Consider the following 26,472-nt stretch of genomic DNA (forward strand, 5'->3'; position numbering starts at 1 on the left):
TGGTCTCTACAAAAATTTGAGTAATATTCTCAAGGTAATTTTGTTTGTGCATTTTTATTGAACTGATATATTTTTTGATTTATGATGACTTGGACTTACTAATCTGCTACACTCCTTATGTATTTATTCTACCTTAATTTCATGTTATGTATGCAAAATATATTTATCCCTGTCTAGTAGTTATTGTTTATTTTTTTTTATTTTTGTTTATTTCAGCCATGACTCCACATGATACCCAAGAATATTCACCAGAGAAGGGCATAAAACATATATTTCACAAATTGATAAATGGGAAATATAGAAGTTGTGATCTTGACTATTTACAACAAAAGAAAATATGGAAATCCACAAGTGAGAGTGAACACCAGAAATCATATAAAAAATCAGGCCTTGTTCACCACCAGAGAATTTATACTGGAGAGAAGCCCTACAAATATAAACAATGTGGCAAAGCTTTTAGTAAAATAAATGATCTTATTAACCACAGAGTAACCCACACTGGACAGATGCCCTACCAATGGGCAGAATGTGATAAAGTTTATAAAGAAAAATCAATCTTTATTAAGCAAAGCAGAATTCTCACTGAAGAGAAGCCCTACAAATGTGAAGAATATGGTAAAGTTTTTAGTCAAAAATTAAACATTATTTACCAAAGAAGAATTCACACTGGAGAAAAGCTCTACAAATGTAGAGAATGTGGCAAAGCTTTTAATCAAAAAACAGACCTTATTCACCACAGCAGAACTCACACTGGAGAGAAGCCCTACAAATGTAAAGAATGTAGCAATGCTTTTAGTCAAAAATCAGACCTTATTCACCACAGCAGAACTCACAGTGGAGAGAAGCCCCACAAATGTAAAGAATGTGGCAAAGCTTTCAGTAGAAAATTAGGACTTACTTACCACAGCAGAACTCACACTGGAGAGAAGCCCTACAAATGTAAAGATTGTGGCAAAGCTTTCAGTAAAAAATCAGACCTTATTTGCCACAGCAGAACTCACACTGGAGAGAAGCCCTACAAATGTAAAGAATGTGGCAAAGCTTTCAGTAGAAAATTAGGACTTACTTACCACAGGAGAACTCACACTGGAGAGAAGCCGTACAAATGTAAAGAATGTGGCAAAGCTTTCAGTAAAAAATCAGACCTTATTTGCCACAGCAGAACTCACACTGGAGAGAAGCCCTACAAATGTAAAGAATGTGGCAAAGCTTTCACTCGAAAATTACAACTTATTCGCCACAGCAGAACTCACACTGAAGAGAAGCCCTACAAATGTAAAGAATGTGGCAAAGCTTTCAGTCACAAAATAGACCTTATTCACCACAGCAGAACTCACACTGGAGAGAAGCCCTACAAATGTAAAGAATGTGGCAAAGCTTTCAGTCGAAAATCACACCTTATTTGCCACAGTAGAACTCACACTGGAGAGAAGCCCTACAAATGTAAAGAATGTGGCAAAGCTTTCATTCGAAAATCACACCTTATTTGGCACAGTAGAACTCACACTGGAGAGAAACCCTACAAATGTAAAGAATGTGGCAAAGCTTTCAGTAAAAAATCAGACCTTATTTGCCACAGCAGAACTCACACTGGAGAGAAGCCCTACAAATGTAAAGAATGTGGCAAAGGTTTCACTCGAAAATTACAACTTATTCGCCACAGAAGAACTCACACTGAAGAGAAGCCCTACAAATGTAAAGAATGTGGCAAAGATTTCAGTCACAAAATAGACCTTATTCACCACAGCAGAACTCACACTGGAGAGAAGCCCTACAAATGTAAAGAATGTGGCAAAGCTTTCAGTCGAAAATCACACCTTATTTGCCACAGTAGAACTCACACTGGAGAGAAGCCCTACAAATGTAAAGAATGTGGCAAAGCTTTCAGTCGAAAATCAAACCTTATTTGCCACAGTAGAACTCACACTGGAGAGAAACCCTACAAATGTAAAGAATGTGGCAAAGCTTTCAGTCGAAAATCAAACCTTATTTGCCACAGAGAATTCACACTCGAGAGAAGCCCTACAAATGTAAGGAATGTGGCAAAGCTTTTAGAATAAAACAGGCATTATTCACCATAGAAGAACTCACTCTGGAGAATAGTCCTAATAATGTGAATAAAGTGGCAAAACTTTTAATAAAAAATAAAATTTTATTCACCACAGCAGAAGACACAATGGTGAATATGAAATGTAAATAAAGTGATAATACTTTTAAAGAAAAACTAAACCTCATTAACAACAGAATTTATACAGGAAAGAACCCCTATGAATGAAAACAATGTATCAAAGCTTTTAATAAGAAATCATTTCTTTTTCACCACTAGGCTATTTATTCTGAAAAGAAGACATATAAATATAGAGAATGTAGAAATATTTTAAATTATATGTTGTACATTACTAGAAATCAGATAAAATATGCTGGAGTGAAGCTTTATAAATGAGACCATTGAACCATTCCTCTAAGAAAGGGTAAAAATTTAATCGCCACCACAATAATCTTAGCAGAGAGAAAGTTTTGAAATGTGAAAATTGACAATGTGACAATGCCTCCAAAATGTATTCACCAATACTCAGCACCTGTGGATACATACTGGTAAGAGAGAAAACAAATGGGGGATAAAACATTTCATTGCCATTTCTTAAACACTACTGATTGGTGTAGAATTCACTGTCCCCAGAAACTCTAAAATGTTAAATAATATTTCCAAAACTTAATCAAATTTTAAATTCATTGAACATCTGAAAACTCATACCAGTAGTGAACATTGAAAATATTTTGTACAAAATATATGCCTTATACAACAACTAAACATTTATAGTAAACACCCTGACAAATATGAGAGTAAAATCATTATCTATACATTAAACCTTGATATATATAAGTATCAGTAAAAGACACAACTCATTTAAATATAGAATATAAGTAGTTGTGTTTAACTTTTGTTTAAATTTATTAAGCATTATCAAGTTATTTGGTAGTAATATCAGTCATAAATATCATACATGCATGGTGCAGAAACCTTATCTTTGAAAGCATATAATTTTCTTCTAAATAAAGTATTACTATTTTCACTTTTAAATGTTAGAGAAAACAGTTATAAGAGATCTATCTTTTGATGTTTAACACTGAATTGTATTACTTTACACTTTTTTTTTGTATTGCAGTTTAAATTTAAGGATTTTTAAACACTGAGCCACATTCCTAAGCCCTCTCCCCACTATTTCAAATTCTGGGACTGGTCTTGCCAAGTAGCTTGAAATCACACTAAGTTTCTGAGGCTGAGTTTAAACTTCTGAAAATACTCAGCTTCCCAATTTGCTTGGATTACAAGCAAGGACCATCATGCTCACTTTACAGTGCATTTTTTTTTACCTATATTTACCTTATGTATGCAATATGTCTTTATAACTGAATATTTGTTTATATGTTAACACTCATGTATTGCATCATGTCAAAGTGTTCCACTTGACTAAATTATTTATGCAACAGTAAAACATACTATTGAATAAATAATACTCTAGCATCTCTCAATACTTTTACACATTTTAATAAAACTTAATATGGAATATAATTGCATAAGTCAGATCATTATAATTTTCTCTGTTTGTATTTACAGTGAAATTAAGTGTTCTATGAAGGACATAGATATAAAAAAAGCCCCAGATTTTCATATCTTGAATTACAAATTTTAACATTTTAACAATTCCTAATGATTTGAAGAGACTGAATTTCCACAAATGTAAAGATAGCTCTTGTGGAGAGAAGAGCTTTATCTTTCTTGTGTGTGCATAATGGCCTTCTAGACTTCAGCCTCATTGGGGCCATTTCATTTTTCTGTGAATGAATGTTTTGTTTTCTATGATCAGTGTTTTCATGTACTTTAGTAAATTCTGACATCACTGCTATTCTATGGGTAGTATTGTATCAAGGCAGGAATAATCAATGAGCTATGTTTCATAGTCTTATTTTCTATGGACCAGTTAGTAAGGTAAACTGAGAAGGTTGTATGTAAAGATTAAGTTTCTTATCATAAAATGTTGTCTTACCAGTTACAATAGGATAAAGGCTTCTTATTCATGGAATCCATAAAAAATCATATTGAATATCATTCAAAAATTTATTGATATTACATATAATTCATGAAGAACTGAGTTTACAACAACATATGGTTAAGAATAAGGTCTGGGGACATTTTACACTCTCTAATATAGACATTTATAACAATTTAATTATACATGAAACTACACTAAATGAAAGAAAAATCAATGGGGTCAACACACAATAGCATACAAATAAAATCTTGTAAAGACGTAAGCAAAAGACCAATAGTGGGTTAAGTGTGGCTTCCAAATGCTAGGGGGGTGGAATGGATATATAATCAGAGGTAATTGAAGAAAGATATGTTACTAACTTTGAGCTAGGACAGCATTTGAAAGAAAAAGAGTCTCTACAAAATTAACAATGATTATTGACTTTCATTTGTATGCTTTGTAATATATTCCAAAAGACTTCTACATGTTTTATTTCAGTCAAATTGGGAAACAATACAGAAATTTAAAAAAGACAAATATTGCTCCTCTGGTTTTAAAAGCAAGAAAAAGAATAGAGAGAGATTTACTGAGCTAGAAAAATTTAGTAGTTAGAGGTAAAAAAAAAAAAAAATAACTGAGATTTCCAGAGTCTCAGTATAATCAGTATTTCAGCCATCCCTGGCTGCACAGGGCATTTTTGCTTAACAAAAAATTTGTTCACTTATGTACTGTTCTGAATATGTAGTAAGATCCCTAGTAATCCAATACTGATGGTGTAAGAGAAATTTTGAAATTTTTGGAACAGCACCCTCAAAACTATGTCAAGACTGACTCCAGAAAATCTCTGTTCACAGTACCATATTTCAGAGTTATGCTTGTCCTCAGTTCAGGAAGATGAAGGACATGACCACTTATTTTTATGCTACAGGTGAAAGATACATTTTTTACCAATATTTCTCCTGAGACATAAAAAAAAAAAAAAAAAAAAACAAACAAACAAAAAAAAAAAAACTACATAGAAACTGTCCTGAGTGAGGACAGGGAGATTTAACCAGAAAGTGAATTGGGAGATTCCATTATTATAGATGTAATTTTCTCAACATCTTTTCAATGTACCTAACCCAGTATTGATACCAAAATTAATGAACAACCTCTTCTCATGCTGAATGTGCATGAGGCTACTATATAACATGAAAACAATTGCAAATGTGTCAGAGATACATTTTATAATATTAGTTGAAAATTCAATTGATTGATCATTATCACACTGTGTTTGACCCCAGCAAATACCTTCTCAGTGTGCAAGAAAAATGGGAAAAACTTTAAAACATCAAGAAAATCCATGTTAAAGAATAACAACTATTTTTTTAATAAGGAAGTGGTCAATGACTTTTTGAAACAACATGACAATAAACTTTCCCCTATCACATAAAGGAAAGCCACAATTCTGTTAAACTTCTTCATTTTATTCTTTGAATATGCCAAGTATTTGGCAAACTGCCACATATATTGTTTTAATTTCAGTGGTGTAAATTATATCTGGTTTTCTCTAAATTGCTACTTATTTAATGCAAATTTGTTGAGAAATTAATTCTGCATTAGCTGAGTAGTGAAAGGTAGTGAGGAATGGAAGTCATTGAAAGCTCTATGATTTGCAATCTCAGAATGGTGGGAGGAAGCTGTATATAATCATGAGAAACATTGAGTACTATTAATTTGTTCCAAATATTTATTTACCTTAGTATCCACTTTTCACCTAAACTATTGCTTTTAAATGGAGCTGACTATTAAATATCATAGGAAAGGCCATCAGAGCAATCCAAAGAATGATGTTTTTTAAAAAAGCAATCAAATCATAAACATCTGGTTGAAACAAGAACTGGCCCACTGTTGGATCTTAGCTTTTGACTTTAACAAATTTCCTTCTATCTTTCTTTTGATGATGACTAAAAGGTACTTCTATTAAGAGCATGACCAGAACAATTTATGGCAATTTGTTTTTCTAAAACATATATAAAATTGACTTGCTAACTCAGAATAGAACTTAATGAGCATATCATGTTATGGTTAAAAAAAAAAGTATAACTACTCAACATGAAGATTGGTCTTTTGAAAAAAACAATGTGAGGGTGAAGACCAATTTGGAAAGTTAGTATTGAATATTTTATATAAAAGGAAAGGCAGTAATATTTAAAAAACGTTTTGATTATTAGATGTGTGTAAAAATTAAAAGGGAGTGTCCAGGCCTGATGTGGTGGTACATACCTGTATTCTCAAAAATCATAGAGTCTGAGGGAGAATAATCACAACTTCAAGGCCAGCCTTGGAAACTGAGACCAGGTATCAAAGCAAAATATCAAAGAATTGTGAATATATATGAATGAAAATTCACCCCTGGGTTCAATCACCCGGACTCTATAAAACAGTAGTTTCCAAAATTTACACCCAAATCAGCAGCCTCTGCAACTATGTAAAGTTCTAAAAGGAAACTAAATTTAGCCATATCTACTACTAGTTGTATGATATTGACCATAATTTTGAAATATATACATAGAAGACCCTTCACAATGTTTTAGGGTTCCCATTATTTTTCCAATTGCAATGAGAGAGGGAGGAAAATCAATTTAGCTCATGGGCCCACTTCTTTCTCTTCAGGCCTAATGAGTCAAATATTAAAAGGCTTTAGTGTTTATTGATTATTATTTACATAATCATAATGATATGTGTTCTGTGATTTCTTGCTTAATCTACATTGAACACTTTATTATTTCTGAGTATCAGCATCTGTACAGACCACCACACCTCACTCTATTTTTTAATAGTTACAAGTCCCTATGTTCATGCTTCATCAGTTAGTTATTCTCTTTTAAAAATAATTATGTGTTGCATTCTTTGTCTACAGAAAATTTATGAAGGTTAAAAACCAGTAAGCATTTTCACAAATTTGACTTTAAAATAGTTTTCATCACAAAACACACACCAGAAGTAAGAATGATTTCTTTCTCTAATTTATTAGCGTTTCTGACATCCAGTATCAGGACATGAATGCTGCTAATGGAGGGATGTCCTTACCATCAAGAACAATCAATACTACTTTCTTCTATCCCATTAAATGTTACAAAAAGTGCACATTTTACTGTTTTTCATATGCAGAACTTGACTTTCCATTTTTTGTGTTTAGTGGGCTTTTACTTTCTTTTTCATCACTTTGTTTTTCCAGTATTTTCTAATTTTCATTTTTTTGTGTGTGGTGAAAAAAAATAGGTCACTAGAATCTTCTAACTTTTGCTACATTCCATCAATTGATTACTTACTAGCTTAAGCATCATTTTAAAGGTAGGACTGAGGTATGCTAAAAAAAAACTATTTTCAAGGTCTACTGCAGAATCAGCATAACTTTCTTGAGCTCTGTAGTTAGAGCCACTATTTCTGTCCACAAACTCTGCTCCCTTTGTTTTATTTTTCTTCTGTATTTAGTAACCCTCTTTGTAATGAGGCACAGAAAATTGCTTTTTAGATTTTTATCATTTATGAAGATCTATTTTTATTTATCATTGATGGACAGTCTGCTTCAGTTTAGAATACCAGGTTGAATACAATTTTTCCTTTAAATCTTGAGGTTATTCTGTATGTATCATCTATAGCCCATCATTAATGATAAATACTTGGGTTCTATTCTTGCTTTATTGAAACTGACTATAGATTTTCTTTACAGGATATTCTCTTTGTTTTAAGCATAGCTACTTGAGAAATTCTGTAGATATATTTAGCATGTTTAAATTTTATTTTCTTGATTATATCATTCAAAAAAAATAGAATATTTCCAGACCTTATTTTCTTTCTTTCCAGTATATACATGTAGGAAACTGGATAAAATGTGGAAAATAATATGTCTGTTTTTCAGACATCAGAAACAGGCAAGCAGGTGAGTGAAACCATAAATAACAAGTGCAGAATGGTGAGGTGAACTATAACTTTATTTTTAAAATTGTTCTTAATAGTGTAATTTGATAAGCTTCTGTAAAAATTATGGATAAAGGGGAAGTAAGAATAATCAAAGTACACCAGTGTAAGAAAAACTTGAGGTTTGGCAGCTGAGAGCAGACTGTGGGGAAACTTCATGTTATAATAGGGAAGAACTCCCCACTTTCCCTTCACCCTCTCACCCACTTTATCTAACCAGAATCCACCAAGATGCCCAGAATAAAAAGTGTCAAGTTCAATAGTCACACTCTCTCCAAATACAAAAAGCAGTTACAATTCAACTGAACACAGAAGCTTGTGAGCAAAGTTATGAGGATCTGAGACATTATATAAAATATTAGGTTAAAGATGATTCTGTGTGTTTTATTTTTCTGTATGTGTGTGTTTTGTTTTGTTCTGAGGGTGTGGTTATTCCTTGGTCATGAGAACTCAACAAAGAAATGGTTATTTTGATCAAGTATCAGTGGCTGACCCACATTAAAAAGACAAATGTTAAAAAATTTTTAAAAAGTCTAATTACAAAAAAATATGTGCTGCTTTCATCCTCCACATTTTGCTTTTTAAAGTGTTTTTTTTTTAATTTTTCATTTTTTTAGTCCTGAAAAGTTGACAGTAGAGGAGCTTCAGCAAGAATTTACAACCAACTGCATGAGGGTCTGGGAAGCTGAGAGGCTGGAGCAGGGTTGGGAGAAGCAGACAGGAAGAGGTCTTTCCCTTCGTCACTGGAGGCCCACTATAAGTCAAAAGAGACAAAAATCAATAAGTGTTTGTAAACCAGGAAATGACACAGATTATCAAGTTAGTATCAGTTATAAAAAATTCATATAATCAAGAGAATAGAGAAATCATGAACAGAATTAGGAAAAAAATAGGTGTAAATTTTATTTTTAGAAGTTTATTTGTGATACATAAAATTAAAGATGAATTTTACATTTCTATTTTAAATGGAAGGCAGAGAGATATGCAAGTCATATAGTACTTGAAAAACCTTACTTCAGTACAAAAGTATAATCAATTGATATCTTCTACTTATTTTACTCTCTATCTTCCTTTACATTTCACCTGATGTCACACTTGTAGAGTGTGACCAATAACTAAGCAAATAACTAATCAAGAAGATAGTCATGAAGTTACTCTCTTTCTCAGAAAACCCCAATCAATTTTAAAGCAAAGAAGTAATACAACACCTATTCATTTCCTCCTTAGGAAAAGGTCCCTTTGTGAATCAGATAGAAGGGAAATTGGCCAACCTTTATCAAAATGTTACTAGAAATAAATATGAGTTAGCTTCATTTAGAAGTAAGCTGAAATAAAATAACACCATTGTACAGTAACTTTCAGCGTTATCCTTGAAAAATAAAAAAATAAAAATAAAAAAAAATCTCTTTCCAAAGATCAGAATACTTGGCAGCACACTTCATCCTTAATTACACGTGGAAAAAGAAGTTACCTCAGGTAAGAAGGTACATAACTAATAGGAAGAAATCAAGACTTGTCTATAAGGAATTTTGTAAGACGATAAAATTTGGGGGGTACAGTAATCAGGATGGATCTCTGAGAGAGACAATGCAGTGTAAATATGGGATTTCATGCTATCAAATACCAAAGCACATACATCATGGTCATTGTACAAGACAACCAAGTTGACAACTTGACTTGGCTAGTTGTTTTATCCAGCCTCTGATGATGCACAGGATGATTGAGGACTGAGTAACATAGTGGTTTCCAGTCACTGCAATTTTGTCTATCAAATGCTTCTTCCAAATATCCTGCCAGCTAGGAGGAGAGGTCTGTCTCTAGGTTCTTGTGACAGCATCATTCTTTTCATCATTCTCTCATAATAAATTAACAAGTGGATCTCTTTTAACCCAGAAATAATTATAACTAGAAAAACCCAAGCATTTTTTTTTTTACATTTTGCTTTTACAGACAATAAATCCTAAGCAAGCACCACTAACAAAGTGCCAATAGATCATGCCTAAAATTGAATCAGACCACAGTTAACAAAAATAAAGATATTATATGACCATGGTATTCACTGTATTTTCAACTACAAAATAAAAATAAAAAGCTACTCGCCTAGTAGAATTCGGGAACAGGTGATGGTGTTGCTTACACTTCTTAAATTTCACATCATTATATCAGGTTGTGCTATCAAGAGATAGACTACATAGATCCAGGAGCTAGAGTGTCAAAGTTGAAGAGTATTCCCTCACAATCACTCCCATTAACCAACTTGGCAATTATATTTTCTTACACCATGCCTCTGCATCCTCCAGTTTTATAAATCCTAATTATTTAAGATGACACTTTTCCATCAGAATGTCTAACAAGATTCCAACTAAAATTTAAACTGCACCTGAGGATTCTAAATTTTATGTAATAAATAAACAGAAAGCAAGAGGAAAAATTACAATCCTAGCTAGGTCAATTCACTCTCGTTACCAGAAGGACATTGATTCCATGTTGCAATAGAGATAAAAATCAGATGATTCAATTTGAAAACAGATTATGCAATTCTCTACTTTTTAGTACTCACTTGCCCTACAGGAATTGTAAAAGGACCAATGCAGTAGTTGTGTCTTGAGAAATGTATGGTGAGGAGGCTCAAATGATTTGGGGATGAGTATGAGTTTCACTCCATCTGTTAATTTATAGAGACCAAAAGAAGTCCATTTAGGACATCTAAAATCAACAGCAGAAGATGAACATTAATTTGACATTCAGTCTACACAGTTGTCAAAACAGTAATTAATTGCAATGTTTTCCCTTTTTATAAGTTTTCTTCAGGAATAGAGTCTCACCAGTACCATAAACTAAGTATAGAACTTAGACTGCAAAGTAAATTTTTGTGGTGTCACTATAGGGAACTGTGCTTTATTGCACCATTAGGACTGAAGGATTCATTTCCCAGACAATTGCTGAAAGTGGTCTTTTCAAAATATTTTCATCAGTAGAAAAGATTTTTTTTTTGATATGACCATTCAGTCTTCCTACACTCAAGACTATTTGAGCCTCATGTAAATCACACTCCATGTCTCAAGTAGAAACAACTATGAGAGTGCAAGATAGCTCCAAAATTTCACTTGGAGTAAGCAGAAGCCTCCTCTGAGAGTAGACTGCAACCCCATATTCTGTGTGCCCAAACCTGCTTTCTTCTCTATTTCAAATGTGCTGATCTGAACCATACTAATTTATAGATTTCCAATATGCCTAGTCATGGTCTTAATCTACCCCCTGGTAAGCCCTAATTAGAACTCAAATGCATCCTTCATCTGCTTCCAGACTTTCTGTTTTCCAGAAGTTCTTTGAAGTCTTTTCTCACTGGAGATTACCTCCTTTTTTCATTATGGATGATTATCTCATTTTATGCTTCTCTTTGTTACTTTAATTCATTGTGGGTAAAATAGATGTGTATATTTGAAGATCCAGATCTCTAAGTAAAATAGTTAGCTTAGTTTATGGGCTTATAATACACAATCAAACATGTTCAATACATTTTAATATAAATTAGATGAATAATCAAAATTGGAGAAAAGAAAATATGCTTTATATGGATATAACTCTGCACTTCAAAATTATCATTGTTTTTCACAAAAACTAAGAATTTTGGAAGGTAACATGGCACCAAGAAAAAGAATCACTATTTTTTATATATAGTTGGGCTTAAAAGAGAATAATAATGTCATCATAAATTGATGATATCATATAAAACAAAAAGCTTAATGACCAAGTTCTGTTTATTTTTGAAAAAATATATTTGAGGCAAAAATACCAAATCAATGAATCTCCTCAAAATACTATAAAGATACAGTGAATAGCATTTCTACATAATTCATGTAATTTTTGTATTATGTAAATTTTCTGGAAATAGTTGTAGAAGCTAAGTATACTAATATTCTCTCTCAAGGCACATTTATTTTGAAGCATATTTCCATAAATCTTCAAATACAATTAAATTTCACTTATTATACACAGATCAGTACCCCCAAAATGACCAAATTCCTGGAAATAATTCCTTTGGCATATTTCTATTTCCCAGACAATAAAGTCATCTTTAATATAATATATCTTCTACCTTTTCAGTGACAGAAAATTTTTGAATTTTAAGTAAACTTCTCCTGTAGGCTCAAAGTTCACATATAACTATGGTACTAATAAAATTAGTGATGGGTGTTAAGAGAAAATTTTTAGTACTTTTAAGGGAATTGTTTGAAATCATACACTAGATCAACACATGATCCTTCAAACACATTATAATAATGAAAGCACAGCAATAAATTTGGAATAAAGATAATATAGATATTTATTAGCTAGAGGACTTTGAAAACACATGCTTTGGACCTAAAAGACAAGTATTTTGCTTTGTAATTACAGCACTTTTCATAGCTGTGTGATGAGTTGTAGGTCCATGTTTTTGTTTTCTGATCTCACATGCTTCATTTATTCAGATGTATTAATGTAATATATGCTTATATGAGTAATTTGCAATTATATGTCTCTTTCTAATACAGAATATTTTTTTTTAGAAATTCTTGGTAATCACACAGTTTCTAAATTACAGTGCAATTACCATGAAAGTTAGAAAATGCACAGTGGCTTAAAGAACTCCTCATCCCAGAATCTAGCCTTAGAGTTTTCAAATAGTTGATGGTCAGTAAATTTATATGGTTCATAAAGTTAAAATCTGTTGAATCTTACAGTAAAGAAATAGGAAACCAGAGAGGTGCTTCTTCACACATGCCAAGCTGTCATTACTGGGAAACCCAAGGAGTCCTACAGGGCAGTCTGTCCCTCTGATGGATGTAGTTATTTAAAATCAAAGTCCTGCTTTCCTTCCCCACAACTTTGGCTTTCCTGTGTCATCTTGTTCTTTGTGTTTCTGTGACCAGAGATGGAGATAGGTTTAAAATTATTTGTTCATGCTAAAGACAAAAAACAAACAAGCAAAAGAAAAAAAACTAAAAATCAACTGAGTTTGTGAAAACATCATAAATTTAAGTACAGTGATCAGGGTAGGATGACATTCCACTGACCTAAATGTTCCTTTAAGAAAAATTAGATTCGGACATTTCCATTGTGACACAAATTGGAAAGGGCATATATGTATATATGAACACACGTGACACTAATACATAAAGAACTAATGAACACAAATATTCCTCCTCTAAACTTTTAAATTATATTCCTGTGTATTTTTAATCCAGGAATGGGAAATTACTAGCATGTTCATTTGAGTTTCAAAAATATTCAGTGTGCTTCCAAACCCTTTTATCATGATCCTCTTATTTGTCATCTCCTAACTGAGAGTCCAGGGTCCATAAATTTTTAATTTTTTTGAGTTAAATTGGATCCAAAGACTTTATGAGATATATAAGTCGTTTATGGCATTGTGATATGGCCCTCTATGAAATGAAGTTTTGAACATGGAATCTCATTTCCTTCTAAAAGTTTAAAAACTTATAATTACTCAAAGTATAGAATTCACATCAATAGTAGTTCTATTTTATTTATTAATATTCTGAAGCAAGTTTATAAATAAAAAAATGCTAAATTATAGATGGGGATATGGCTCAGCGGTGGAGCACTTGCCTAGCATGTGTGAGGTCCTGGGTTTTATCCTCAGCATCACATGAAAATAAAATAAAGTTTTATAAAATATCAAGTTAAAACTCATGTCCTCTTTTATAATATGTATACAAATAAGTAATGTTTAAAATCTCTAGATGACATTCCATATGTAAGTTGTATCAGTAGAACTCATTAAACTTAGTACAAATGGGAAACTAAAATTAATCATCATTCCCTATTTTTAAAAATGACTCATTTTTAGGAGGATATAAATTAAAGAAGCAAACATTGTCAGAAGAAAATATCCTCAATGTAGAATATGGAACACAGTTCTCTGGACTAAGTAGAACTGTTGGAGCTGAAGTCTCTATTCTGCAGCTACAAGAAACCTCACCAGTATGCTAAAATTGCCTCCTTCCACAGTCTTTCCATGACCCAACTGAACACTACTTCTGAATCTAAGAATGCAGAGGCACTTATCCAGATGGATGAGGCCAAGGAGAATGTGGTACAGGTAATAGCCTAAAGAGTTGAATGTTTTAAGGTGGCTTTGCTAGAGTTAGAAAGGTAATCACATAAATGGAACTCTTGGAGGTAGGTTAAGAATTAGGTGGGCTCCATGCTCTCCACCAAATGCCAATTTGTTTGGAAGTTTTAAATCAGTGCTCCACCAGGGCCTAGCAATTGCTGGTTCACACTGGAACATTGCACCCCAGGGATCTCCACTGCATTCCACTCATATGGTAAAGGACATGTTCCTGGTCTTGGGGTCAGTCTCCAAACTCTATCTCTCCTCTCTCTGTCCTTTCAAATTCCTGGCCAGTTGCATATCTCTCAGCTGGTCCTTCAAGCAGCCAGATTGAATGAGGAGTGGAAAAGCTGGGTAGGTTTTCACAACTAGTAGTCCACTATGTAAACTCCTCTCCATGTTTGATTTTCTTCTGGTGACTTAGGCACACTCTATCTCATGCAGGTGTGTTAGCCAGGTCTGTATTTAGGGCCAAACTCAGATTTTCAAAAAAATCAGCTCCTCCTGCTTCTGGCATCGGCACTGTGGCTGCAAAAATTTTTATTTGTTGTCCTCCACATGCAGCTGGGACAGAATTGGCTTCTTTCCCATACAAGGATATTGTGAAGCACATTTTTCATTTTAGCCAAGCTACACTCTTGACCAATAAACTCTCCATACCCAGATACATATCAGACATTCTAAAATGTGGGTTTCTTTAATTCTTTTATCACTCCACTGTGCTCACAAAGGGATGGTTGTGACTTATGCCATGCATGGCAGCTGATGTAGAAATGGGGATTTTTTCCTTGCTTTATTATATTCAACTTTCTGAGTCCCCAATCACTTTGAATGATCACTATAAAATTCTGGTTAAATTTCCCCACCACCACCACCATTTTTGGGCACCCACATGGTTGAGAAACTTCCCATATGATTTCATGTCATGAAGCAGTGAGGAAAGTGACCTTCTATATACCATCAACTTGAAATCTCCCTCATAACTCCATATTCCTGTGGTCCCAGATACTTCAGAGGCTGAGGTAGAAAGATCACTTGAGCCAAATAACTCAGGGTTGGCCTGCCCAACACAACACAGGGAGACCACATAACCAGATGTCCTTTCTTTCTACTTCCCTAATCATACAACTCAAGGTCTTTGGAAAGGAACAAACCTATCCCCAAACCAGTAGAAGAAAGAAAATAATTAAGATCACAGTCAAAATCAAATATATTGAAAAGAAAAAAAAAATCAATGAACAGTTGATTCTTTAAAATGATAAACAAGCTGGGTAAGTTATTGGACAAACTAATTAAAAGATTTTAAAAGACCCAAATTAATAAAATCAGAAAGAAAAAGGGAGAAATAACCATGAGATCACTGAAATCAAGAGAATTATTATAGTGTGTTTTGGAAACTTGTATTCAAATAAATTGAAAAACCTAGAAGAAATAACCACATTTCTAGACAAGTATGACCTGCAAAAATTGAATCAAGAGAAAAAAATAGCCAACGATAACTAGCAATGAGATAGAAGCAGTAATAGAAAACATTCCCACAAAGAAAAGTCCAGACACAAAGTGATTCTCATCTTTATTCACTTAGACAATTAATTAATTCTATTATACAAGAAGAAATACCAATTATCCATTAAATAGAAAACATGGAACACTTCCAAATTCATTCTATGAAGCCAGTATCACACTCATACCAAGGCACATCAAGGAAAGAAAACTATAGATCAACATCACTGAAAACTTAGATATTAAACATTATTATTAAGTTCTTAAATATTAGCAAATTTTATTCAACAAAACTTATGTCTCATGACTAACTTTATTTATCCTAGATGTGCAATGGATGGTTTACCATAGAGATATCAATAAAATGTAATTTATTACATAAATACAATTAAACACACAAAATCATTAGTCATCTACATAGATGTATAGAAAGCCTTTGATAAAATTCAGCACCAATTCATGATAAAACAATACTGAAGAAACTAGGTATAAAAGAAATTTACCTCAACATCAAATTTAATATATGTTAAAAACCCAGACCCAAGTAAACATAAATAGAGGAAAACCAAAATATTTCTTTTAACATCTACAAAAAAAAAAGATGTCCACTCTTACAACTTCTAATTAATATAGTACTAGAAATATTAGCCAGAGTTACTAGTCAAGAAAATCACAGGGGGTAAAAATAGGAAAATAAGACAAATCAATACTCTTTATAGATAATATTATCTTATACTTAAAATATCCAAAAATATCAATCAAAAGACTATTAGAGCTAACAAACAAATTCTGCAAAGTCATGGGTTACAAAATAAACATGCAAAACACAATGTCTTTGTGTCCTCTATTATGTACCATTGGTCTACCCTCTTGTTTTGGTACCAATACCATGCGGGTTTTGTTACTATTGCTCTGTAGTAAAATCTGGTATCACTATACCACCAGTTTCACTCTTCCTGATTAGAATTGCTTTTGCTATTTTAGGTCTTTTATTTTTCCAGATGAATTTCATGATTGCTTTTTCTCTTTCTTCGAGGAATGTCATTGGGATTTTGATTGGCATTGCATTAAACCTATAGAGTACTTTTGGTAATATGGCCTTTTTAATGATATTAATTCTGCTATCCATGAACAAGGTATATTTTTCCATCTTCTAAGGTCTTCTATTTATTTAGGGTTCTGTAGTTTTTATTGTATAGTTTTTTCACCACTTTTGTTAGGTTGATTCCCAAGTATTTTATTTTTTTGTGTGTGGATATTGTGAATGGGTAGGTTGTACTTATTTCCATTTCAGAGGATTTTTCACTGATATACAGGAATGCCTTTGATTTATGTGTGTTGATTTTATATCCTGCCACTTTGCTGAATTCATTTACTAGCTCTAGGAGTTTCTTGGTAGAACATTTTTGGATCTTCTAGGTATAGGATCATGTCATCCAAAAATAGTGCTAATTTAAGTTCTTCTTTTGCTATCTTTATGCCTTTAATTTCTTTCATCTAATTGCTCCAGCCTGTGTTTTGAGAACTATGTTGAATAGAAGTGGTGAGAGAGGGCATCCCTGTTTTTTTCCAGATTTTAGAGGGAATGCCTTCAATTTTTCTGTTTAGAATGATGCTAGCCTGAGGCTTATCATAGGTAGCTTTTACAATGTTGATGTATGTTCCTCTTATCCCTAGTTTTTGTAGTGTTTTTAACATAAAGGAATGCTGTACTTTGTTGAATGCTTTTTCTGCATATATTGAGATGATCATATGGTTCTTATCTTTAAGTGTATTGATGTGGTGAATAACATTTATTGATTTATGTATATTGAACCAGCCTTGAATCCCAAGGATGAATCCTACTTGATCATGATGCAAGATCTTTTTGATATGTTTTTGTATCCATTTTGCCTGAATTTTATTGATGATTTTTGCATCTATGTTCATTAGAGATATCGGTCTGTAGTTTTCTCTCTTTGAAGTGTCTTTGTCTGGTTTAGTAATCAGGGTGATGTATTACATCTACCTTGTATTAGACAAAAGTGCTGAAAACATGTAATGCAGGAAGGATAGCATTTTCAACAAATGGTGCTGGGAGAACTGGAAATCCATATGCAACAAAATGAAATTGAATCCCTTTCTCTCACCTTGCATAAAAGTTAACTCAAAATGAATCAAGGAACTAGGAATCAAACCAGAAACTCTGCATCTATTAGAAGAAAAAGTTGGCCCTAATCTCCATCTCATGAGATCGAGCTCCAAATTCCTTAATAGGACACTTATAACACAAGAGTTTAAATCAAGAATCAACAAATGGGACGTATTCAAACTAAAAAGTTTTTTCTCAGCAAGAGAAACATAAGAGAGGTTAATAGGGAGCCTACATCCTGCTACAAATATTTATCCCTCACACTTAAGATAGAACTCTAATCTCCAAAATGTACAAAGAAACAAAGAACACAAAAAAATAAACAACAAGAAATCAAATAACCCAATCAACAAATGGGACAAGGATCTGAAAAGGCACTTCTCAGAGGAGGATATGCAATCAATCAAAAAATACACGAAAAAAAAATGCTCACCATTTATAGCAATCAGAGAAATGCAAATTAAAACCACTCTAAGATACCATCTCACTCCAGTAAGAATGGCAGCCATTATGAAGTCAAACAAGAACAAGTGCTGGTGAGGATGTGGGGGGAAATGGTATACTTTTACATTGCTGGTAGGACTGCAAATTGGTGCAGCCAATTTTGAAAGCAGTATGGAGATTCCTTGGAAAGCTGGGAATGAAACCAACATTTGATTGACTATTCCCCTTCTCAGACTATACCCAAAAGACCTTAAAAGAGCATACTACAGGGATACAGCAACATCAATGTTCATAGCAGCACAATTCACAATAGCTAGACTGTGGAACCAACCCAGATGCCCTACAATAGATGAATGGATAAAAAAATGTGGCATTTATACACAATGGAATATTACTCACCACTAAAAAAAAACAACATCATGGCATTTGCAGAGAAATGGATGGCATTAGAGCAGATTATGCTAAGTGAATCTAGCCAATCCCTAAAATACAAATGTCCTCAAATCAATCCTTCATGGATAACAAGGAGCAACTGTACTTGTTGGAGTTTAAAATCATGCAATACTTAAGAAAGGAAGTATTTAATAAAATTATAAATGCACTGCCAATGGCGCAGAGATCCCACTTCTAGGAATGTATCCCACAGATGGACCTGCACATGTATAAAATGATACGTATAAAAGCTGTTTCACCACAGTAAGGTCTGTGATAAACATAGAGACAACCCAAATACCAAACAGGGGGGCTGTTTAAGTAAACATGGAACTTAATAGACACTGTTTAAACACAGCTGTATTTTTTAAAGTGTTTTCTATAAATAAATATTATATTCTTTCTAAATAAATACTAATTGGAAAAGATCTTAAGAGCATATAAAGAATAAGCCATGGGACAGAATTACTTACATACTATGCTACATTTTATATACAAAGAATATAGTACACTGGCATTTTTCCTACTATAAAAGGAAACAATTGACATCTATGGGAAATAAATTAAAGGAGGTTATGTAAGAAAGAAGGGTGAAGGGGGGGAATAACGGAGTTGGAAATTGGATTTTCCCAGGCATGCCTGTGTCATTTTAACTTTTGAACCATAAGAACATGTTATCTACATTAAAATAATTTTTAAACATTAAAAAGAATACTTACAGAAAAAAAGAGAAAGAGAAACCTATAGATAAGACTTAAAACCAAGCTTTAAAGAGATTTTTTGCTTTGAAATTAGATGCTGAAAAGCAATCTTGGTGTGGTCATCACAAAAAATATGCTTTCCCCCCCCTTTAATCAAGTTAAAGGATATGATAATCTGTTTTTAAAAAGCTATTTGAAGGAGTAAGAAATCAGGAAAGAGGAGAAAAATGTACAATGAGGACACTCTAGTATAATGGTTCTCCAAGTATGGTCCCTGTACCAGCAGCATCAGCATCATGTGATAATTTGTTAAAATTAAAATTCTGAGGCTCCCACCCAGACTACTGAATCAGTACTTTGTACTAGTCCAGCAATCCTGGTGATACCCTCAAGTCTGAGAGTCACAAATCTTGTCTGGTGCTTCCCATAGGTTCACATATACCACTAGTCTGCATTTCAAACAAGCTCCAGAATCTAGGATCACACTTGGATAAACAAAGCTGAAGTCCTCCTGGGGGAAAAAGGTATGTAACCTTCATATGGTTGAGTTTTCTATGAAATCTGTCCTCAGTATCAGATGGAAAAAGTCCTTATACAGGCTTCCTAGCCAAGAGATATCATGGATCTAATTTCCTACATAAACTGGGTACACAGAGAATAAATGTTTTCAAACACATTCTTATAAAAATAATAACATCTGTGAATCATCGAAATTCAACCTAAGGATGTCTCACTTGAAAAAACTTATAAGTGGACCTACAAAGTTTCAGAAATAGGGAAAAGAAATAAAAATAATCCATATCCATAAATTCTGCTTGTGTTGTCTGAACAACTTAACCTCAAATGTATTATTAACTGCCCACCACCTGCTCTCCATGGAAAAGCACCAAGAAGTTTGTTTCCCTCAAACCCTTTTAAAAAAAAAAAAGTCCTCATGTTTATAAACACTGGGTCTTCCATTTGTTTTACAGGAGGAGAAAGATCTCTATAAGAATCTTCTGAACAAAGAATTCTGGTTTAGCAGAATGTAGCGCTGATGCCCAGATGGCACAGCTGTCTCAAAGCAGCGGCAGCAGCATCGTGCTTAAGCCTGAGTTCCCCCTAGCCCTCCCCGAGACCCCAGCTTCCCTGGACCCCCGCCCTGGACCCCCATCTCGCTTGGCCCGCCATGCCCCAGCCCTGCCACTTGGCCCCAAGCCCTGCTGCAGTTGCTCTGCCAAGAGATGCTCTGCGCTCCTAGCCCAAGCTGGAAGAGGGGCCCAAGAGAGCAGCGAGTGTGAGTGGTGGCTGCGGCATATGGCGACAAGCCCCCAGTCCGCCCAAAGCGTAGGAGCAGCGGCAAGAAGAACCAGCCAGGCAAGTCCAGCCAACTGGTGGTGGAGATGGTCCGCAGGCTGGGCGAGCACGCTGGCAACATCTATGCAGAAGCCAGGAAAGTGGTGTGGTTCCACCAGTAGAACAGCCCACCTACCTCAAGTGCTGAGTGTGCGCTGGTGGAGAATGCCAGGCTGCTGCAGGTCAAGGGCACAGGCGCCAACAGCTCCTTCAACTCAACCCCAAGAAGCTGGAGGACAGCGAGTGGTGCACCCTCCTTCGCGCCCGCTGCGCACAAGCCTAAGAAGCCAGGGGGGGCCTCATCGTGGGGACCCCCGACCTGCCAAAAGTGCCGAAGCCAGCAAGTGCACACCCAGAAGGTTGCTGGCAAGGACAAGGGCATCGGCAGTAGCGGGGAGAAAGAAGGTGAAGAAGGTGGCCAAGTCCAGCATCCTCAAGGTGCCCAAGGGCTGCAATTGAGCACCCGGCCTGCCCGCGACCAAAGTTGAGGAGGACTGTCCCTGCAGCACTGTGGCCTCCCCTCCCCTCCCCCATGCGCTGCGGAGGCTGCTGTTCCCGGGAGATTTTTGAAACAGCTCCCAGCATACCCCCATTGGCTCTGGCCCTTGGCAAAGGCTATCGCCATGGTTACCATCTCCCACCCTGTCGCCAATGGGCAGGCTGCCGTTGGCCCCCTCCCTCTAACCACCTCTGGGCTCACAATTTCTCTGTAAGCAGGGCAGCTTGGCACTCCCCTCTACCGCGTGCCTCTTGGAAAGTGCAATAAAAGATTGTTGACCTTTGCAAAATAAAAAATAAAAAAGTATTCTAGTTTAGACAGAAGGATTTAGAAGTCAAACATGGTGGGACACTGTTATCTCAGCAGCTCAGGAGGCTGAGACAAGAGGATCTCAAATTCAAAGCCAGCCTCAGCGATGGTGAAGCACTAAGTAACTCAGTGAGACCCAGTCTCTAAATTTATAGGGCTGGGGATATTGCTCTGTGGCTGAGGGCCAAGTTCCATTTCTCAGATGTTGAAGGTTGAACCCCTGAAATGCTGAGGAAAGTGTAAAAAGCAAGTTTTACTTAAATGATAGAACAGAGATAGACTTCTTAAAAGAGGTCCCAGGGAAGGGGGGCCAAGGAAGTGGGGGTATTTTGCTCCTTTTATACTTTTTTAGAATTCCTTTGTACTCATGGTGTTGTAGGGACAAACGAGGCAAGGCACCAAAGATAGCAGGAAACAGTTTTATTTAGCTGCAGCCAGGTTCAGAAGGCACAGTTTTTGCTGTAATTAATCAATCCCCTGAACCCCAAGTTCAGGGAGTTTCAGCGTTTTATACCCAGCATATAAGGGGAGGGGCTCAGAAGTTCACAGTCTGCAGAAGTTCACATAAATCAGCTTTTTTTTTCACTGTTCTGGGCAAGTTAACTCTTCAAGGACAACACCTGGGAAGGGGAGAGCTTCTTCTCCCCTTTCTTTCCTCCCCTTGCAAGCTGTTACCATGGAGCCAATTTGTAACTTATCTTAAAAATGTAGACATCTCTGTGAAGCTCAGCTCAAGGCCAGAGTCCTTGTTTACACATTTCCTCAAAGTACTATACTGGATATATTTGTGAAAAACTAATGAGAGGGTGTCCAGCACCTGGAGTGTTGGTATCTTCTCGGTCAGTGGCCAAGTAAACAGAGTGACAGAAAAATAGGAAGTTTATCTACATTGAACTCTTTCACAGAGACTCTTTTGCTGACAGTACTAAAATCAGCCATGGTGAAGAGGGCTTTTCTGTGGAGAAAGGGTTTACCACTTCAAAATAATAGTAAAAATGTGCATAACACAGAGTATATCTGCAACTTAATTTATTTTTTCCCTTTCGTGTTCATGATTTTTAACCTAGACTAAACCCAGACATTTTTTTTTTCTCATGAAACAGTTTCTTGATATGAAAGCAAGAGAACAAGATAGATCTACTGGAAAAAATACTTCCTCTACCAGCAGTTTGACTAAACACCTGAAGATATTAGAAGATCATTATTTTATTGTTTTCAACATGGCAAATCTGTTCTCTATAAACCCCCACATTAAAGGCTGAAGTGGACAAATCCACACAGCACAATAGAAACCACACAGAGCTAATGGATTTTCAACTGTGAACCAATGGTTTCTGGCTCTTCTAAAGTGTACAGTCATCTGAAGGGCTCTTTAATTTAAAAAAAAAAAAATGCAATAAACAATGTAATCCATATCCTTGGAGAGGAATCCAGGCATCACTGTTTTTGAAATATTTGAAAGTAATTATCATCCATAGCAAAACTAAAAGCCACTACTTTAAATAAATATTTGTGATGAATGAGTTGCAAAGACACATAAGATATGTGCTCATGACTTTGGCCACCAATTTGCCAGTTTGTTTTTTAAATATGAAAAATAACAGTGATAATCAACTAACAAATACAAAATTTTATTTTTAATCAAAGTCTTGAAGATTCTGCTTGATAAGTGCTTGTATTACAGCTTTATGTTTGAGATGACTGAGCATATTATGGCAGGAGAACATGGCATAAAAAGCACTAGGTGTCAACAATTCCTTTCAAGTACATACTCTACAATGAACTAAACAATTCCCAATATGCTTTATTCTTGTAAAGTTTCCACTAAATAAAAAACTCTTAGGAACAAACATTTCATACATGGACAATTATGGGGCAGTTATCCAAACCAGAGTACCTGTATTGTATTATTGATATCCTTTAAAACACTGATTTTTGCCCACTAAACTCAGTTAAAATTTACTGAGAATATACCAGGCTCAGGACACAGTTTTAAGTGACTTGATCATTAACCACATCATTTTACCAAAAAATTTAATTGCATAAAAATATTACAATAAATGTGTTAAGCCATGTGTTGTGCTGCATTGCAAGAATTTTTGCAATGAAGGTATCATATAATGCTGGATTGCAAGTTTAATGACAGGCTTGGTGACATAGTAATGTGTCATTTTGTCATTTCAATATACATAATGACAGTGATAAGGTGATGCTTACTACCATCCCCTATACTAAGGGAAAAAAATGAATGAATAAAAAATAATGTTTACCAAATTGTTGCTGAAATTTAAATAAATAAATAAATAAAATTTCATGTCCCAGTGTTAGAGCAAGGGTAATTGCTTGAGAATAATAAAATATTAAAATAGAAAGTGAACCAATTTGAGATTTTTACTGAATCACAAGTTGTTGCTAGTATTCTGACATACCTAATTATTTGATAAACATAACTTTTAAAATTTCTGTTAACGTATGATGCTCATATAAAAACACATAAAGCATTTATGTAAATATTCAGAAATTATTCAAAAGTAAACATGTTTTGGATCAGCCTTGCTTAGGAATGCCCCTCTCATTTTTTTTCTTAAATAATTATTCACATACACAATTTGTGCTTATTTATATTTATACTTTTTGTCTCAATTTCACTCTTCAAACATTCTTTAAATAGTTATTTAGTGTTCTTTGAGTAATTCATAACTGTCAGTATCCTGATGTTCAATTCTTAATGTTTTTTTTTTTCTTTTTTTGTCACTTGGATTAAGCCATACTTCTCTTTGTTTATGTTTGCTGTACTATTTTTTATTTGTTCATTAAAGGAGCCAACAGTAGATTATGTAGTCCATTTTGGGGGAAAAAGTATAAAATCTGTTAAGTAAATAAAAATAGGCAAGAACAGTGCTGCATCCTTTTAACATTTGTTAATTGGGAAGCCATGGAAAAGTACTTCATGTTTAGGAAAGTCACAGATATTTAGAAATAGCATGACTCGAAAAATTCTAAAAAGACTTGTGTTGTTATTCATTGATGTAGAATTTTTAGGGCAAATCTCAAGCACCACACATGAAAAATTAAAAGTTGGATGACCTAAAGTTTCAGAAATGCCAGTACTAAATATGATTCCATGAACAATTAAATCAGAAAATTGAAGAGATACCTCTGCTTTTGTTTTTAGTGCAACATAGTTCTCAGTTTTAAAGCTAGGGACTCAATGTATTTGTGTATCAATGATCAAAGGTGTAAAAATATTGTACTTATTATATTATTATTATTTAGTTATAAAATATTTTCTCTCTTAAAGTGTTATAAGATATATATGCAGGACTTTGCATTAAGTGAAATGTGGCAGGCATAAATTAAGTTGCAGGAGCATTTGATTCACATGTGATAGTCAAATATTTAGTGAGTAAAATTCTGCTCACCAGGTACTGTGTTTTGTGTAGGGTTTATATTATAGTCAAAATCTCCATATTTTTATTTTATTGAGCATAAGAGGGTCAAGATTTTTGTTTTACCACATGGTGAGTGTATTATGTTCTTCATAAATACTAGTAGAAGGAATGCAATACTTGTAAGAAAAAACTGATGATTATATGAAATAATGATTGTGTTAATTTATTCTATTTACTCATTTTACCTTATATATACAGTATAAAATACCATGATATATTTAGTAAATAAACAAAGTTGTATTTGTCAATGAAAGAAATCATCATATCACACCAATTTAAAAATGTAAAAATCAATTTAGTATACTTGATTGTCATGTGTTGACTTCATCCAAGTATTATGGTCATAGGCTATACAAGGTTTTTATAGTCTTTTAAAATGTTTTTATGGAAAATTTTATAGACATATATGTGTATATTTCTTAGTAAATTTTTTGTTCATATTTCTTTTTAAGAGTCCATAGCCTCTTTTTTTTTTAAATTTTTTATTGTTGGTGAGTCCATAGCCTCTTTACCCTTGTTGAAAATTTGTGGAATTATCACTCAAAATCTACTAGATATTTTCATCACTCTTTGTCATGGTAGACAAAAACCAGTTTTTGGATACCCTTTGAAAAAATCACAAATGTTTGTAGATGTTTGACATTTCTTTTTATTTTACTGACAGTGAAGGTAGCTGATAGATATTTCCTAAATATACAATTATATCTTATGGAGGACAAAAAGCTGTGGATGATAAAAGTGACACACTTTCCTTCTCTTTATTATATTACTCTTCTTAATAATTTACTCCTCTTGGATACTGTGGTCCCTACAAGAGTTTGAGTAATATTCTCAAGGTAATTTTGTCTGTATATTTTTATTCAAGTGATATGTTTTTGGATTTATGATGACTTTGGACTTACTAATCTGCTACACTCCTTATGTACTTATTTTACCTTAATTTTATGTTACGTATGCAAAATATATTTATCCCAGTCTATAAGGCATCTTTTTTTTTGTTTGTTTATTTCAGCCATGACTCCACGTGATACCCAAGAATATTCACCAGAGAAGGGCATAAAACATATATTTCACAAAGTGATAAATGGGAAATACAGAAGTTGTGATCTTGACTATTTACAACAAAAGAAAATATGGAAAACCACAAGTGAGAGTGAACACCAGAAATCATATAAAAAATCAGGCCTTGTTCACCACCAGAGAATTTATACTGGAGAGAAGCCCTACAAATATAAACAATGTGGCAAAGCTTTTAGTAAAATAAATGGTCTTATTAACCACAGAGTAACCCACACTGGACAGATGCCCTACCAATGGGAAGAATGTGATAAAGTTTATAAAGAAAAATCAAACTTTATTAAGCAAAGCAGAAATCACACTGAAGAGAAGCCCTACAAATGTGAAGAATATGGTAAAATTTTTAGTAAAAACTTAAACCTTATTTACCAAAGAAGAATTGACACTGGATAAAATTCCTACACATGTAAAGAATGTGGCAAAGCTTTCAGTCAAAAGTCACAACTTATTTGCCACAGCAGAACTCATATT

At 34.1% G+C, this 26,472-nt stretch overlaps 1 protein-coding gene across 1 annotated transcript in view; it reads left to right on the plus strand.

Annotated features, from left to right (window-relative positions):
- Positions 1–374: 374 nt before the first annotated feature.
- The window catches only part of LOC139707033 (zinc finger protein 420-like), a gene marked incomplete at its 5' end in the record, with an annotated part of 35,723 nt that continues 9,625 nt past the window's right edge, over positions 375–26,472 (plus strand). The window contains 3 exon segments of the mRNA XM_071617011.1: positions 375–1,998; positions 2,001–2,055; positions 26,097–26,335. Coding sequence (XP_071473112.1) covers positions 375–1,998; positions 2,001–2,055; positions 26,097–26,335 — 1,918 coding nt within the window.

This window comes from Marmota flaviventris, chromosome 9 (genome assembly GCF_047511675.1).
Source record: "Marmota flaviventris isolate mMarFla1 chromosome 9, mMarFla1.hap1, whole genome shotgun sequence".
Lineage (NCBI taxonomy): Eukaryota > Metazoa > Chordata > Mammalia > Rodentia > Sciuridae > Marmota > Marmota flaviventris.